Raw genomic sequence first — 17,103 nt, 5'->3', positions numbered from 1 at the left:
TTGCACTCTGCTGTCAGTCTCCATGTGCACGACGATTCTTTTGTAAACTGTAATTCTGCCTCTTAACTGCTGTTTTTTTTTATGTGAAATTCAGGCTTATTGAACGTTTTCTGGCGGGATCCTTTCTCCTGTCCTTCGCTCTGCGCTTTTGCCAGCGTCGCTTTATTGCTGCTTACGCAACCTCTTTCAAAAGCTCCGTGATTTTATCGTGCTATTTGATCTGCTCTATGGCCCGGAGATGATGACAGGTCTGAAGCAGCGTGATGATGTGATAATTTCTCCTTGACTGGCAGCTGGAGGATGGTGGTGTCACCTCAGCAGCGTAAACACAGTTTCTGGGCTTCTGCGTGGCTGTTACCGGTGCTGACAGATGCCGCCCGCTCTACGCAAAATGTTTTTTCTTTTCAGTGGAGTTTTGCCTTTGTGTTGGGGTAATGTCGTTGTGGTCAGTGGGGGCCCTTTTTCCCAAATTCCACTACGGTGAGTAAAATTGATTATCATCACGTTCAAATTTCCATCAGTGATTCTGGGGATATTCCTTATAGATGCTTTTCCTTGACAAACTAGAACACCCTATGGGTTTGTTAGTGGTAAGGAGCAAAAAATTCCCTGGAATTATTAAAACAAGAGTAAAAACGTTTGCCAAAAGGATCTTTTAATCTGTTTATATACCTTCTGAGAAGCTACATTGTTTCCTATTTTATTTATAGATTGTCTTTTCTACATGTACTTACTCGCAGCAGGGACTCGTCCATCCTGGAAGGTTTCTCTGATAGGGACATATCTTACCGTGTGCTTGGAAAAGACTTTCAAAAATAACAATGAAAGAAAAGAAAGAGCCAAGCCATTGAGGGTGGGAAACTTCAGATAGCCTCAAAATTTCGTTTTAGTTCTGTATTATTACCACTACTTATATATAAAGGAGGGACACAAATGAAGGATTCTGCCTTTAGATCTTTGGGAGCTTTTAAGCCACGTGCTCATAGGATGTTCCTTTTGTCTTTAGTGTTGCCATTATTCCATTTTTGTTACTTGTCCAATCTTAGTGCTTTTTACAGACATCCTGCTGGCTGTTAGGCTGTGCTGTATTCTTAACAGCTGAAAATTTTCCCGTGCGGTATTTGGTTTCTTTCATGGTCACCATGTTCTCAAAAATGTAGCATGTCTCCTTGGGCCTGGCAGACCCGCGTGAGCCACGACTGCTTCATCCCCTCGTAAAGCTGCACACATGGAATTCCCTCCTGGCATATTGTAATTTATTGTTTGTTAAATATTTAACTGTGCAAATATTTACAAACCGGAGAAGATCCATTCTGTGGACAGGATGAATTTTTCCTTTTTAAGCTCATTGAAAAAGCCTTCAAAAAATTTTTTTCTCTGATGCTTTCCACTAATGTGTTACATGGATGCTGTAAAGTTTGTAATTTACGGAATTACCTAAAAGGAACTGGCAATTTTAGGACCTTTTCTTATCTCTTTCCTATATATGATACAGAGTTTAGTAATCAGTGGTTTTGTGTTGATACAGCACCCAGGATGCCCTATGACATCGCAGGTTCCACTCCAGAGCAGAATAGGGACATCTATTGCCACAGCCCCCAGCCTCGCAGGGTGCCTGGCGGCGCTGGCGCCGTGTGCTGCGGCTTGTTGAGCTCAGCACACGCCACGTTCAAGGACGGCCGACGTGCTTTCACTCTCCTTCTCTGTTCTTGTCTTCCTTCTCATCGGCCTCCGTGGTGGTGCCGAAGAAGTGCCCGCCTGGCGTCGGAACGGAGCAAACCGTGAGCAGCCCGCGCGGCTGCGTGTCTTACCGAAACTCAGAGACTCGTACAACGGGCCGGAGCTGCTGCGTTCAAAGCAGACCTGGAGAAAATGGGTTCTTGCTTCCGAGCCTGTGCACCGGAAAAGTAAAATTTTCCCCTTAATTCATTGCCATTCTGATGTAGCACTAAACAAGTGCTACAGTTTATTCTCTTGATCTATTTAATAAGCTCTTTCCATCGCTCTTACCAGAAGTTTGTGTAAGAAGAGAGGATCTGTTTTCACCTAGGAGTCTGTGCTCGCTCTTCCTTCCTACTTCATCTTGTAATATTCTAGTGAAATCACAATAATTTCCAAAGAAATTTAGATTAGACCCAGTGAAGGAAGCAAGGACTATTAAGGCCGCAGTGAGCTTGCCCGGGAAGTTTAAAACCTCCAGCACCCTCCAACAAACCCTTCTGTGCGGGACAACTGGAAAGGCGCCCGCTCCTCGCGCAGCCTTTCGCGGGGACGAGGGTGCCGCTGGCCGGGCTGAGCTCTGCGGGGAGTTGCACACACCTCGGGGCCGCCTGCGTGGTCCCTGCTGGCCAGGGGGAAGGGGCTGGTGCTCGCCTGGTCTGAGCAAAGGAACTCTGAGCCCAGAGAACTCGTTAGTCAAAACGTAAGATTTAGTGAATGTAGGAATTCAAGGGGGTTAAATAGCCACTGGAGTTCAGCCTGTCAAAGTGTAGCTAAATCCTGTTTGTGCCGACTGCCTTTGGGGATCTGACCCCTGCTTGATGGGCTGTGTAGGAGCTATTGTCACAAAAAAAACAATGCTTTAAGCAAATGACTGCCCAAGCACCCTGTGTTACCTGCTCGTGAAAGGGAAGAAGAACCACCAGGACATTCACGTCGAGATGGGTGGGCTCCGGAAGGGCTGGCTGGTTTCTGCCTTGCCCCCACCAGGGCAGGGAAATGGCACACTTGACTGCGCCGATTCTGGAGCCCAGGAATACAGCCTGGGTGTTTGACAATGAATGGGGCTCACGATTAATGCTAAACAAAATATATGCATAGGCAGTTTTGAAATTACATCCGTGCCTTCGAATGGGCAGATGAATTGCTCTGGGAGTGCTGAAGCCAAACACACAGCAGCGTGTGTGCACATTTATTTTTGCCTCAGGTTGTTCTGAAAGTCTTGTTCCAACACGTACCACAGTTTTCTTCTCAGAGCACTTATAGCAACACCAGATAAGTATCCAAATTGCAACATTTTTTGCTCATAAAATTAAAGCTTATTATGCCGATTAATCCCTAACAAAATGCACACAAATAAATAGTGCATGGTTCTCCTCTCTGCTCTTAATGTCTCTGGAACCCCACTTTAGTCATGCCCTAAGCTTTGACACCTGACACTACAGTATGTGTATTTCTTACTCCTGCTTTAGTTTTGGTTCTCTAGCTCTGTTCCTCCACGTAAGTTTTTTTGATCACTGTTGTTATTACAAGCCCACTCTCAGTAAGCAAATGCTGGTGATAATCCAGAAGATATTTTGTATCTACAAAATGGAAAAGGAAAGAATACTTAAACTGGCACTTTTTTCCAGGGTATGGTAAGAAACCATCTAAATTCAGTCTTCTTTTTGTCTGTAGTGAGCACTAGTGCCACGATTAAGTTGGTATTTTTTGAAGTTTATTGGTGGCTCATATTTATTTTGTCACACACTGTATCATGTAGCAAATAAATTTTATTATGAAGCTTATTTGCATTATAGATGCAGATTCATTGCATGCAAGGAACATTAGAAGAACACCTTGTTCAGAAAGGTACAGATTTTAGGTAGGGAAGAAGACAGTATGAGCAATGCTGAGCAGTAAAAGTAGCAATAACAATATGATGTGCTCCATAATTAGGTAACTGGCAGTAAAAATACTAAAAGTAAGTTGTATTTCTGGAAAGAAGTACAGGGCCGAGGAGCGAGAGGGGTCTGCCGTCCTCAGAGCTGCGCCGGTGGTGCGGAGCAGCCAACTCCAGCACAGGCTGCTCCTCGGAGCAAGTTGTGTCCGGCCTCCCGGGGCTGCCGGCCGGCAGGGGCTGGGGATGGCCTGGAAATCACCCTGCAAAAGCCCTAAGGAAGCAGGAATGAAGCAGGAATTCAGCAGAAACAGTCCTGAGATAACTTGGCAGGCTCCTGGAGGAGATACGAGGAGCAGGACTGCTGTACTGGGAGCGTTCTTTAATTTGGGCTGTTGGTTTAGTCTCCTGATCAGACAGGTCTAGAAGAGAGTTGTCACAGCCTGCAAGAGGTGTGAAACCAGCAGAGCACCCAGACCACGTGGGCTGTGGGGCTACTGGCGACACAGAGGCAGGTGTGACTCGGTGCTGAAGGGTTTTAGAACTGAAGTGGGTGATTTTGCAACAGGAGGGAGATGGGGTGTCCTTGCAAAATGATCAGCACAGCCCCTTTGCGTGGCAGGTCAGGGCTGTCGGCGCGTGCTTGTGTCTGAAGTGGTCCCTCATGAAGGTCAGCCAGCTCCTCAGGCCCCCAGAGAGATGCTGGTCAGAAAAAAATTTTCTTCTAAAGTTTTTTTTTCTTTTCAAATGCTAATCACGTTGGCTGAGAGCCTGGCATAAGGCAACGCAGTGAATCACTGGCACAGATCTGCCTGGAACTCGGGCGCTCAGGATTCCTGTTCCCACGGTCACCCACTCAACCCGTGTTTCTCAACCTCCTCCAGCGAGTGATGCCTTTCTCAGTGTGGAAAAAAACTCTCAGGACTGCAAAACAGAGAGAGAAAAACTTAATGGTTTCCTTTGTTTGTGTCTAAGGAGGTGAGTCGAGCAGTGCGAGGGATGGAGAGTGTCTCAGTGGGCAGGTGCCACCTGAGAAGTTCTCTGAACAAGTTTCAGGTGAAATTCCCCATTAGCTCATTTCTGCAGTTCAGCCCATGGAATTCCTGCTTACACAGACCCCACACTTTCACCAACCTCAACAGAATGGAAAGCACTGTAGGGGATCCAGCACGGGGGAGTGGGCAGGGAGAACCCTCCGGCCAGTTGGTGCCCGTCCGGGGCATAACGGAGGGAAACATGGGTGTAATTAAAACAGAGAAAAACTTGAGTCTCTCTTTAGGGCATTTGCACCCTTATCGCTGGGAGCTGTCCCTGTGCTGTGCGATCCGTCGGCAAACCTTCCAATTGTTCGGGGAAGCCTTTCCCTTGGATATCTTCTTTTTTCTCTTTCAACCTCCCACTGGGTTTTGTAAAATCACATCCTAAATACGACTGATTTGCCAATCTTCTGGTGAAATGTGCACCTGTCACACGTAACCATGAGAAGTGCCCTGAAGTGGCAATGCAGAAGAGGGCAGGTTCTGCACAGCCGCCCGACAGCAGGGCACGGCACGGGCACGGGCAGTGCAGCTGCCCTGTGAGTTCCTCTGTGACACCAGATGGGTGCATCTGGTCGTGCTCCAGCTTTAGGGATTTATTTTACAGCACAGAACTGCTGCCACAAAGCAGGGCCAGCCCGTTGCTGAACTTTTGTGCACGTTACCCCGTGTGTGCCCGACGGGTGGCACTCCAAATGTGTTCATTCTGGATAATCGATTGTACACGATTTGAGTTCTGCACTCTGGGGTGGTTTTGGCACCGGGAGCTGAAAACTTCCATCTTTAAATTCCATTATAAAAAAATTTCATAATGCATTTTAGTGATTCCTTAGGAAGATTTTTTTTTAAGAGACTTTCTAGGGAATAGTCAGTTCCTTAAACCCACCGCCTCTTTGCCTGATAGAAGTTAGTAGCAGGAACGAGTAGGTTTTTTGACTGTTAGTTTTCCCGTTGCAGGGATTACCGGAGCACTGTGCCCAGCAGTGTATTGCTCAGAGTTTTGCCCAGTTACTCTTAAATGGTGAATGTGTCGCTGCAAACTTTTGGGTCTTGCACATAGTCTGACAAGTTACTGTGTATTCCAAAGGGAGGGCTTGATATTTGTAACTGATTCAAACAGAAATGTCTGCTAAAGGAAACTTCTGCCAGACACGGCTTTCTGGTTGCATCAGAGAGAAGCAAAGATTTATTAGCATTTATTTTGGAGGTTGTTTTTTTCTTTTTTTCTTTTTTTTTTTCCATGAGAGTACCAATCACAGGGGAGATTAACTCGGGTGGCAGTGATTAGGCAGAGAAATTCAGAGGGAAGCAGCAGGTCGGCCATCCAGAGAGTTCTGACGAGCCCCTGGAGTGGAGAGTGTTGAGTAACTTGAGCTTGGCAGAGGCGTGATGGGACACGCTCGCTGTGTTCCTGCTTGGTCCAAGCGCCCACCGGTGAGGTCCTGCCTGGAAGCTGCTGGTTTTCTCCATCAGTCCTCCGACTTTCTAAAACTCCCTGCTGGAAGATGAAGGGAAGCAAGAATTTCTTTAAAGAAGTGTTATCTCCTTCAGCATTTTTAATGGTTTTGTTACTTCATAATTATAGACTATGAGGTTCTCCGAGAACTAGATTTTTCCCCAGCACTCTGGAAAGGTTCAAACAGTGTCAGACTCAATATTTGTACCAGCATGTGGGTTTGCAGATTTATTGTATTAAATACTTGGACCTGCTTCCATTCTCAACTGTGCAGGTGTAAATCACACTTTAAATTTAGAGTGACTGTAGCAGCACAAATCATACGCAGCTGAACCCAGGATCTGTGTTTATGTGTCTGTGGGTATTTACAACAAACTTGTAACAGTTGAAGTCGGATGGCACGTAATATACTTTAACCTACCTACCAAACCTGAGTGGATGTCGGACTGCTGGAGTCAGACACCCTGTCTCATCTACATGCTTGATCAAAGGAGTAAATTTTTATGGTGGAGTTTGTGAAGCCCATTAATTTTTAAAAACTAGATCTCATCTGCACCAAATCTTACAAACAGATCTTCCTCGTTACACAAAAGCCTTCTGAATTCACCGCCTTTGTTTTCAGCAGCAAGAGTCTGCGCACGGGATTCTTCTGCCTGTGCGAACGGCGTCAGGCCTGGGGGCTGTGGCCAGGGCTTCCGTGCTCAACTGCCAGCCTGCCGTGGAAACAGCACGGCTGGGAGACAGACCACGTTTTTGAGGAAGCTGAATATCCCCGATACTTCCTTGGTAAGAAGGAATAAATCCTCAAAGCAGGATCATTTTCCATCTTTTCTTTTTTTTTTTTAAATCAGAAGTGGAAGAGAATCTTTCTAAAAATTCTGACCTCCTGTTCATTTTCAGCATTTTTAGGCATTTGAGATGCCGTCAGGACCTGGAGCCTTACCCGATCTGATCATTTTTATGGCTTCAGACACTTCCTCCATTGTTGCTCCTCTCTCCAATGTTTTATTTCCTTCCAGGCAGAGCTTCAGATTTTCAGCACCTCCTGGAATCACAGCCATGGAATTAGATATGGAAAAGGTCTTTTGGCCACTCCCCATCTTTTGCTACTTCAGGATTTTTCAGCTAATGCCCTTTATATTTTAAATGTCAGAAGTGTTCCAAAGATTTTACCCAGCTTTAACCATTTTGCCGCCTTAATACCAGTTACATTTCTAACATTTGGCTTCATTCCGAAACTACCGACTTCTCTGGTTCCCTCCATGCTTTGGGTTGGGCATTACTTTTCCTTTTCTACTTTCATTTCCTCTTTCTACACGTCCTCTGATACCACTTTTCGTAACATCTCCTTCCTTCGAGTCGCTTGTGAAAATACCACCGCGTTGCCATGTTACTGTGTAAGAACAAACATCGGGGTGGACTTAAAAAATGGTTCAGAAAAAATAGCAAAAATATCTCCAGATTCCCAATGAGGAAGGAAGTCGTCATATCCTTTCCTGCTATTCGGAGCAAAAAGTTAAGGGAAGAACGTACTCTTTTATTCCAATTTTTACCTTGGCTTTCACAAGACTTGCCAGACTGGGAGTGGGAAGATGAAGAGCGGGAGAGGCAGGATTTGCTCCCTCCTCCTCCGCCACTGTCACTTCCTCCAGCTGAAGTTTTCCCACAGGCTCCACCTCCTGTTCTTCCTCCACTCCCTCCTTCTCCACCTCCAGAAGAGGAAGTTCTTCCGTAGGATCCTCCAGTTCTTCCTCCACTGCTTCCTCCACCTGAGGACCAGCTACATCCTCCTCCACTACTTCCTCTTCCAGAAGACCAGCTAGTTCCTCCATGACCTCCTCCTCCTGAAGATCCACCACCAGCTCCTCCCTGGGAGATGCTGTAAGGACGAAAGGGCCTGTGTGTATAAGATCTATAGCAACACGACCAGTGTCTGTCATCCTGTCAGATGTATCGAGGCCACTTTCGGACTCCCTCTGGCCAACTCGTGTGACTGAGGAGGTCCTATTGTGTGAAACATGTTCCAGACAACTAGTTTTAAACTATTCTAATTGAGGACAATTAACTGATCTGCACAGAAGAAGGAAAAGAAAGATAATGAATGGATTTAGATGTCTTTTAAAATATGTACCTTGAGTATTTATAGTAGTCAGTTATTTCCTTGCTTATCTTTCATTTTCATACATAGCTGTACTTCCTCATTGCACTTAGGAGAAGAAATGGCATATTATAGTGCTGAATACTTTTTGAAAGGTTTTTGTCCAGTTCATAACAAGTATCGAATGATGCAGCTTTGTACTCTGCCAGCTAAGATTTAGACTCTGTGTGAATTCTTGGGATCCCAGTAAATATGTCGATGATGAATCAATTGCTCTAGTTCCTCATATAAATATTGCTGCTTTCATCTGCACCCCTTTGCACCCATGGCATGTTAATTACCCTGAACGTACGCACCTGATATCGTGCTGCCCCTCCTCGAGCAGTGCCCGGTACTGGGCAATCTCCTGCTCCAGGCGGGTCTTGATGCCCAGCAGCATCTTGTACTCCTGGTTCTGACTCTCCATCTCGCAGCGGATGCTGGCCAGCTCCTCCTCCAAGGGGCCGATCATGCCCTGGATCTGCTGCAGCTGCATGTTGTAGCGACGTTCTGTGTCTTCCAGGTTGGATTGCAAAGACTGTGCCTGAGAATAAAAGAAAAAATACAGCGTTTATGGGAACGTGGCAGGTTATGGGCATCTGGCAGGATTAGATCATTCTGACACCCAAAACGAGAAAATCTTACGTGGTGCCAGAAGCACCAGGCATCTCCGTTCAATGGAGCGGCAGCTACAGCTGACCTCCTGTCATCCCGGCAACTCCAGTGTTGTTTGCGTATCAGGGGATCAGAAGTGGTCACCTACCGTGCTGATCTGCGACTGCAGCTCGATTTCCAGGCCCTGGTATTCACGTCTCAGCACGGAGATCTGCTGGTTGCTGGATTCCACTTCCTGGCCACTGGAGTGGACTTGTTGACTCACTTCCTCCATCTGAAAAATTAATGCACAGAATTGGAGTTTTTTGGTTTTGCTTACGATGCCAGGATGGTGGATTATCACGGGAGCATCTGGCAGCACGAGTGGAAGCAGGACCACTCGTAATGCAAGGGCTGCTTAAATCTGCTTGTATGGATCTGCCAGAGCAGTTCAAGCCCACTGGTGATTTCCTCTATTTGAATCACAGAGATTCCACCATTATATCCTGAAAGCAGTGGAGGTTGTTGTTTAAAGTGTCATTTATCTACAGGAAGTTCTTTCCAAACGTTGGTGTTGGTTGTTTTTGTAATGTGAACATTCAAACTGTAACCATGTACCTTGCTTTCGTACCACCTTTCAACCTCTTCACGGTTTTTCTGAATAATATTTTCATATTCTTGTCTCATATCATTCAGTTTTTTCAGTAGATCCTCTCCGGGAGCAGCGTTCACCTCCACATTCACATCACCACTGGACTGGGACTGCAGCGATTCCATTTCCTGCAGAAAGAGCCCAGGCCCAGGGAAACACGCAAAAATGGTGAAATTACTTTGCGAGAGAGTTTGGAAGTCAGTTACTTGCTCTGAAGTCCCAAACCATCCCGGATCCTTTCAACAACACGCAGATAATTTCGTGTTGCAATTATTTGGCCCTGACTGCCCAGTCGTTGCTGGGGGACTGTGCTGGGGGGCCCTGGCCAGCCTGGGCCGGGCAGTCGGCCGGGCTCCGGAGAGCCCTTCCCAGTGCAGAGGATGTTACCTGTGAAACCTCCCCGTTTTTCCAGTATCGGAAGTGCTCCTGTTTTCCTTTGCCGTCTGCGTTTTGAGGAGCTGGCTCTTACCTCCTCGTGGTTCTTCTTGAGGTTAATGATCTCCTCCTTCAGGGACTCAAATTGCATTTCCAGGTCAGACCTGCTCAGAGTCAGATTGTCCAACAAGGGTCGCAGGCTGTTGATGTCGGCCTCCACGTTCTGCCGGAGAGCAGATTCCGTCTCGTACCTGTGCCAAGGACAGTGCCAGGAGGTCAGCCCTGGTCTTGGGCCCTCGGCCCCGCTCCTGCTGACGTCATTTCTGAGTTCACCTATTCCAGTGTCTCAGCATCTGCTTTTGTCTCTGTGCTCCGTGGCACATCGCGTCTCTCAACCAGCAGAGTTATGAAATCAGCAGCCACTACTCAAAGTTTAATATTCATCTTAAAACTCAATATTAAAATATTTTCTGTGGCCTTTCTCATTGTCTCTTCTTACCGTAGACTTTGTGCAGGTTTCATCTGTCTGCTTCGTCTAACTTTCAATGGGAGAAAATCACAATTTTTCTTTCCTTAAAAAAAAAGCTTGTTTTAAGCTTTGACTCCACAGCCATAGGGAGTGTTCCCCTTGAAGATCGTTATAGAAATAATAAATTATTTCAGTTGTGCTGCCATGGAGCCAGGAGGAGCCCAAGTCTGTGGAATTGACACTTGTTTATGGAATGAATTTACGAAACTAAGTTGAGGAAAGTAGGAGAAAGGAAGTCAGTGCCTGGAAAAGAGGAATATATATTTACTTTATCCTGAAGTCTTCTGCCGTCATCCTGGTGTTGTCCAGGTCCAAAAGCACCTTGTTGGTTTCCACAGCCGCAGTCACAAGCTGGAAGAGAAAATGATATGCTGAGGAAGATCTTCCCTGTGAATCCCTCAGGTTTTCACAGGGGACAAAAATATGAATGTGATCTTGTTGTGATCGCCGGGTGTCTGAGGGGAAAAGCACAGGAAAACTGTTGTGTGAGTACAGGAGTCCTCTCGAGGCTGGTGTCACCGCCAAGGATCTCCCTCACCTTCCATGCCCACGGGCCGAGGGCTGTACTCACACGTCGACACTGCGCATCCCAGCGGGTAATTGTTACCGTTTTTGCTGTGCTTTAAAACCCACCACAGACGTTCTGAGAGCCTGGACGTGCTGCCGGCGGCCGCTCTGTGGGGTGTGCTGCAGGGGATCTGCATCGTTTCTCCACCTCTACTTGGAGGTAGTTGGAGGCAGGCGCAGAAGGCAGAATTTCAAGTGCAAGAAGCACTTTCGGAGAGACACTTAGTGAGTTTAGAAGTATCCATGCTGGCTGCCTCAAACATTTTGCTCAATCACAAAAAAGTCTGTCAATGCTTAAACTTCTCTGACAAAGAACATCCTACCTGGTTTTGAAGGTCTTCAATTTTTTGATAGTATTGGCTGTAGTCCCTGGTACCAGTAGGGCCTTGCTTCTGGTACCACTCCCTGATTAGTTGTTCAAGCTGAGCATTTTCCATTTCCAAATTTCTGACCGTAGCCAGGTAGGAAGCCAGGCGTTCGTTAAGGCTCTGCATGGTCAGCTTTTCATCGTTGGAGAGAATTCCCGCATGCCCTCCAGGAAAGCCACCACTGCCAAAGCTGCCACCACTGAAACCAGCACCTCCACCAAAGCTTCCTCCATAACCACTACCAAACCCACTCCCCCCTGATCCAAAGCTTACTCCCATGCTGCCACAGCCCATTCCCCCTCCATAACCACCACCGCTCATTCCCCCTCCGTAATAACCGCTGCTCATTGCTCCTCCGTAACTGCTGCGCCGCATCCTTCCGTAACCACCACCGCTTGCTCCTCCACCATAGCTGCTCCTGGAGCTTCCTCCGCCACAACTGCTGCCAGAAATCCTGCTGCCACCGCTTGTCCTAGAGGTGATTCTTGAGGAGGCAGAGGAATACTTACTGCCCCCTCCACCACCACCACCACCACCACCACCACCGCTGCTCCCTCGCAGGCAGCTTTTAGAGGTCTGCTTGGAGCCACAGCTCATAGTGGCAGCAGCGAGTGATCCGGGTCAGAGCTCCAAGCTGGTCTTACAGTTGTTCTGGAATCATAGCTCCGACTTCCACCCTGCCTGGGCCGCATTTATACCAGGCTCGTGGGTGTCACCGCCGAAGGGAGTACCTTCTTCCCAAGTGCGTTTACAAGCCGTAGGTTTTCTGCCAAGGGTAATTTGCCAAGGGGAGATGTTTGACAGTGGCAGGAAGCATCACCCATACGCAGAGTGTTCACCACCGTTTGTTTGTTAATACAAAACATGTAATTTCTGTTGGGTGGCCCTGAATTAGGTGGATCTTCTCTGTGATCTAGTCCACTGGCTTACAGTCATCTGGATTAAACTCATCCCACCCACCTCATCCTGCTTACCTCTCTTTCAGAGCAACAATAAGCTGTCACGATACGGGACAGTAAAGAATGGTACTGTCTCTCTTCTAATGGAGTTGTTCCTTGTGTTCTTTCCCCTTTCACATATTTGTCAAGGAATCCCAGCTGTTTTTTTATATTTCAGTATAAAAATATTTTAATAGGTTCTGATTTATGGTTCTCTTATGCTGTATGCTCCTTATTTTTAGTCTCTTATTGCTCTATGCCTTTTGAAAAGGTATCACAGGATGTGTTTTGGGCACTGAACCACTCTGACATCTTTGTAATTCCTCATAAAAACTTAGTCAACATTGGCAAATATCGTGTGTTGGCAATTTATTCCAAACATACATCTACAATTATGTTCTATAAATTACAATTTAATGATGAAAAATTGCATGACAGCAACTGGCAAATAGCTCTGTGTAAGACTGTAAGGAGAGGAAGCGGGATGGGTTGTTGGAGGGAATAACTCTTCATGTGCTTGGACCAAATGCAGTTACAGGGTGGTCGAGAGACCTGGGAAAGCATCCGGGCCCTGGGCGGGTGTCCCGTGGCATGTCTGTGGATTTCAGAGGTAATGTTCTCACTCCTGAAGGGATTTCAAAATTTCAGTCGGGATGTTTTCCTTCCGCAGTGCAAATACAAACTTACTCACTCGGAGGAGAAAGGTTAAGTTCCTGGGTTTGGGATTAAGTCAACACAATTGGAGCTGTACATCAAAACAGCATTTTCCTTTCAGTTGTGTTTTCCATTCGTGGATACAGCGTGAGCAAAAGTAGGAAATATTTGCTGTCTTGCATCACCTTCTTTCAAGATGGAATCTTTTTCAACTACATAGCAACGGATAGTTCAGCTGGGCGTCCGTGTTGGGAGCTCTTACAGCCATCTGAGCCTCAAACATCTGAAATCTCTTTCCTGCCGCTCGTGGCTGCTCCTTCCCAGGAGGAGAGATGCTCCTTCCCAGGCGCATCCCTGGCAGACGCCGTCTCTTGGCTGCGTGGTGCCCAGCTTCCCCCAGTGATGCGCTCGGTGCTCTTTGCTCACCAGCCTTTGTGTTGGTTGTTGCTAATTGAGACGTTTGTTTGTTGTGGCTTATAGCACGTGTTTGTAGAAACTTCTTTTTATAAACACCCTCCCAGCACACCCTCGCCCCCGCAGCGGGACACACCTCAAGTTTCATCCTCTGCTAGACTTCATCTCTGACACGGCCGCGCGAGGCCTTCCCGCTTGCAGAGACTAACATGGTTCACTGCAAACATTGGTGGAGTCTAAGTCAGAACTTTAGCTCGTTCCAGTGAGAAATCCTTTTCTCTTGAAGCACATGAGCAGCTACTGTGGCTCATGAAACTCTTGAGTTACATTCTGCTTGAGAGACCTCTGAAAGGCTTCTCCAGAGAAGCTGCCATCGTCTGTGCCTCTCACACTGGTGTGAAAAAAAAAGTGAATGGAACTGCAAGGTGAGATTTAAAACATGAGACTTGTTTTGAAACAAATATTATTATTATTTTTTGCACTGGGCGTAACTAATGGAGAGAACACAGAGTCACAATGTGCCCTCAAAGCTGAGCGTTTAACGGCATTCAGGACAACCTGCTCTTGTGCATTGACTGACGTGCTTCGGGTCACAGCCGAAACAGGACAGGGTGGAGGAGGAGGACGAGGAGGAGGAGGAAGATGCCTTGGGGGTGGATGACACCATAGTTGTTTGCAATAAGGCCTCTTCCCTTTTCCTGTGATGAAGCTGTTACGAGCTGCTGCCCAGAAGAGGACAGTGGACTGTTTAATGCTGAAAGGCTCACGTGGAGGGGGCACGAATTGCCCCCGGCCGCTCAGACGGCGCAGCTATCTCGTGCTCTGCGGCAGCGCCCACGCGCCTTGGCTGAAAGCAGAGGCTGGGGGAGAAGGACGTCTCTTTCCTTCGGGTGTGTGGCAGCAGCGAGGGGGGAGGCTGACGAGGCTCCGTGGCGGGCTGGGGTGATGGCACGGTGTGGGGTGCGTGGGCTGCCCGCCCCCGAGGCACGGCCTTCCGGGAGCTCTGCGTTCACAGCCTTTGGGTGACGTGTTGGGCAGAAGCCGCCGAAGCTGCTGAGCACATCTGTGGGGGACGACTGGATGGCTCCGTACCTTTCAGGGCTTCAGTGGTCACGAATCCTCGTCCATCCCTCCTACCTCTGGTCAGTTCTTGTCAAGGAAATTCAATTTACTTATGTTGCTACACAGAAAAGCTGGGGAAGATCTATCTGGGGAATATGACTCATTCTCATAATTATACATTGTAAACTATCTTCCATTATATAATCATCAAGCAATTTTATTAACACTAGATAATCCCGTAGAACAATACTTCTCCTTCGTGAAGAAGAAATCCAGTCCCTGAAGTATGACTGTGTTGGAGGGAGAACGTTGTTCTCGTTCTGGCGCTGCTCTTCCTTCCTTTGCGGTTCGGCTGCCCAACACTTGGCATGAAACTGTTCTGCTCTCCACGAAAATTTAAATGATGAGGGGTTTTTTCTTATCTCAGTAAAAAGCTAGATGTGTGAAAAATCTAAGAAAATTTGATTCAGAATAGTTGAAACATGTTAGAGTTCCATCATGTTTATTATTTTAGTAGTGCATTAACTGAGATTTGTAAACAAAAAGGAATTCCCAACTGGTTACTCTGTAATGAGGCCACAATGTGCTTTGGAATCTTTTTTTCCCTCTAACTCAGCCATTGGTGCCCAGCAGCAGTTCCATCCAGAAATACTTGGGGGTGAAAGTGTTGTCAGTATCGTTTCCAGTGAAAAGTTTCATTTTCTCTAAATGTATTTTTGTAATTAGAAAGAGTTGTGTCCAAAACTTGTGCCCCGTTCTCCTCCTGGCAGTGGGACACAACCAGGGCACGTCGCTTTGTCCCCACAGCAGTTTGTACAATTGTCGTGAACCCGCAGTGCCCAGTGGGAACATCTGCAAATATATTCAGCGTTACTTGGAGGAAGAGCACCCAGGGTGTATTGTTCATTCTCTTTCTTCCTGTGTGTATTTATGGCCACATCTAATAAAATAAAGCAGTAGGGTTTTAGAGCTCCGTGAAATTCCGTGTGAACCATCTGCGTACGATCGTTCCCTGCCTGCCGAAACATACGGAGGCTTTTTTGAAGCGAAGGTGTTTAAAATGTCTGTTTTGAAGCGAGTCAGTCCCCACCTCTCCCACTCTCTTCTGCAAGACAGGGTGTCAGTCTTGGCACACCCAAGGTGTGTGGGCACGGGGAGTATCCCTGGCACGTATCCGTACAGTATCTGGTGGTCCCAACACTGCACGTGTCCCCTCCGCCCGCTGAAAGTGGACTGCAGCACTGGGGGGCATCTGCTGCCTCCGTGGGAGCGCAGTCGGTAGTGGCCAATCCAGCAAATCCCTCTCCTCCAGGAAAAAAAATAATTCTTGCTTACATCCTACTGGATAGATTACTCACTCGGTGTTGCAGAGACTGGAACTGATGAAACATTAAAGGGCACCTTCAGAAGATCCCCCACCCAATGGAACGATGGTGATTACGATAGGAGCTGTAATTAGGTGAGTCAGAGCTGTAGGAGACTTTCACAGCACAAACCCTTTGGGGGGGAGTTGGTCGGTTTGGGTCCAACCAGCCCCTTGCACAGCTGACTTTTTGGGGTCTCAGCTAACGCTGCTTCATTGCGAGACCTTCACCAGCAAAGGGTCCTTGTGACCCACCTCCCACCCCGAGAGAGCCTGGCTCTCACTGTGCTCCTGCCCAACAACACGACGCAAAATATTCCAGGGCTGTTTGAAAAACATCAACAGGCCTCGGCAAACCGGTGCAGGGAGTTTCGGCCAGGGTGCTGCACCCCGTGCACGCGGGAGAGCACAGACGGGTCTGCACGGAGGGGTCCTGCGACAGTCACACAGCGGTCGGGTTGTGCCGACCTCGCTGCCAACGTGACCATGACATGGAGGTGGGTGAGCCGAGCGAGACGTCAGGACTGACACCTGTCCTGTGTTTTCCGCTCGTGGGATCTCCCCAGCGCACAGCGCCGACGCTGCTGCCTCTGTTTGGCTGTTTCTGCTGGAAGGAAATCACCCAGCGATGTGCTGCACGCCTCTGCCTGGGCACCCCGGGCAGCCTTGCTGAGAGCCGAGTGCCCTCTGCTGTGGTGTCCTCCATCTCCCAGTATCCCATGTAGTGACAGGCGAAATGTGTCCGAATCTCTCGGCACCGCGGGCACAGGGATCCGCAGCGGCAGGAGGGAACACTGATGTCCCCCCAGTGGGCCTGGGCAGTGCTGAGATCGCTGTGTGTGACGTATCGTCACGTCTTTATATAATGTTGGTTGAATTACATATTCCTGTACTTCAGAGTCGAACAGCAACTTCCATTTAGCCGCAGACGGTGTCAGCCCAACTCCTCTGCCTCTCCTGCCCTCTTAGTGCAGGTCCCGCTTCAAGCAGGGCATCCCTCGGTCTCACGTACCGCGGTCACGCGCTGCTCACCCGCCGTGGGTGGGCAGAACACGGGCAGGAGGGCTGTGCCAGACCGGGCCCTCGGAAGCAGAAGACTGGCAGGTCGGCATTTCGGTTGGATCCACCAGTTAAGAACAGCTGACACCTTATGGAGAGATGTGGAAAGCACCAGGATGTCTGTCTGCTCGCCGGTATTTACCGGGCACTTTCTCCCTTTCCTGGTTCTTTGGCACAAGCAGCATTTGCATCTCATGGTGATTTATTATTCCAGCATCTCTGAAGCGTTTATCTGAAATCAAACACGGTGCTCGTGAAAAACTTCTGCTCGAGTCTTGGCACAAGGCGGACGGGCTGCCC

The 17,103-nt window shown here is 47.9% G+C and overlaps 1 protein-coding gene across 1 annotated transcript; it reads right to left on the bottom strand.

Moving 5' to 3' along the window:
* Positions 1-1,690: 1,690 nt before the first annotated feature.
* Positions 1,691-11,910, bottom strand: LOC104379189 (keratin, type I cytoskeletal 19). The gene is made up of 9 exons (XM_086626310.1): positions 11,269-11,910; positions 10,647-10,729; positions 9,944-10,100; positions 9,441-9,602; positions 8,992-9,117; positions 8,546-8,772; positions 7,645-7,970; positions 7,035-7,136; positions 1,691-1,758 (listed from the first exon to the last, which is right to left on the bottom strand). Exons 1-9 carry the CDS (start codon positions 11,908-11,910, stop codon positions 1,691-1,693), a joined length of 1,893 nt encoding a protein of 630 aa, XP_086482436.1.
* Between the last annotated feature and the right edge of the window lie 5,193 nt (positions 11,911-17,103).

The sequence above is a fragment of the Tauraco erythrolophus genome, chromosome 25 (genome assembly GCF_009769465.1).
Source record: "Tauraco erythrolophus isolate bTauEry1 chromosome 25, bTauEry1.pri, whole genome shotgun sequence".
NCBI classification, from domain to species: Eukaryota; Metazoa; Chordata; class Aves; order Musophagiformes; family Musophagidae; genus Tauraco; species Tauraco erythrolophus.
This window is presented reverse-complemented; position numbering and strand designations above follow the sequence as displayed.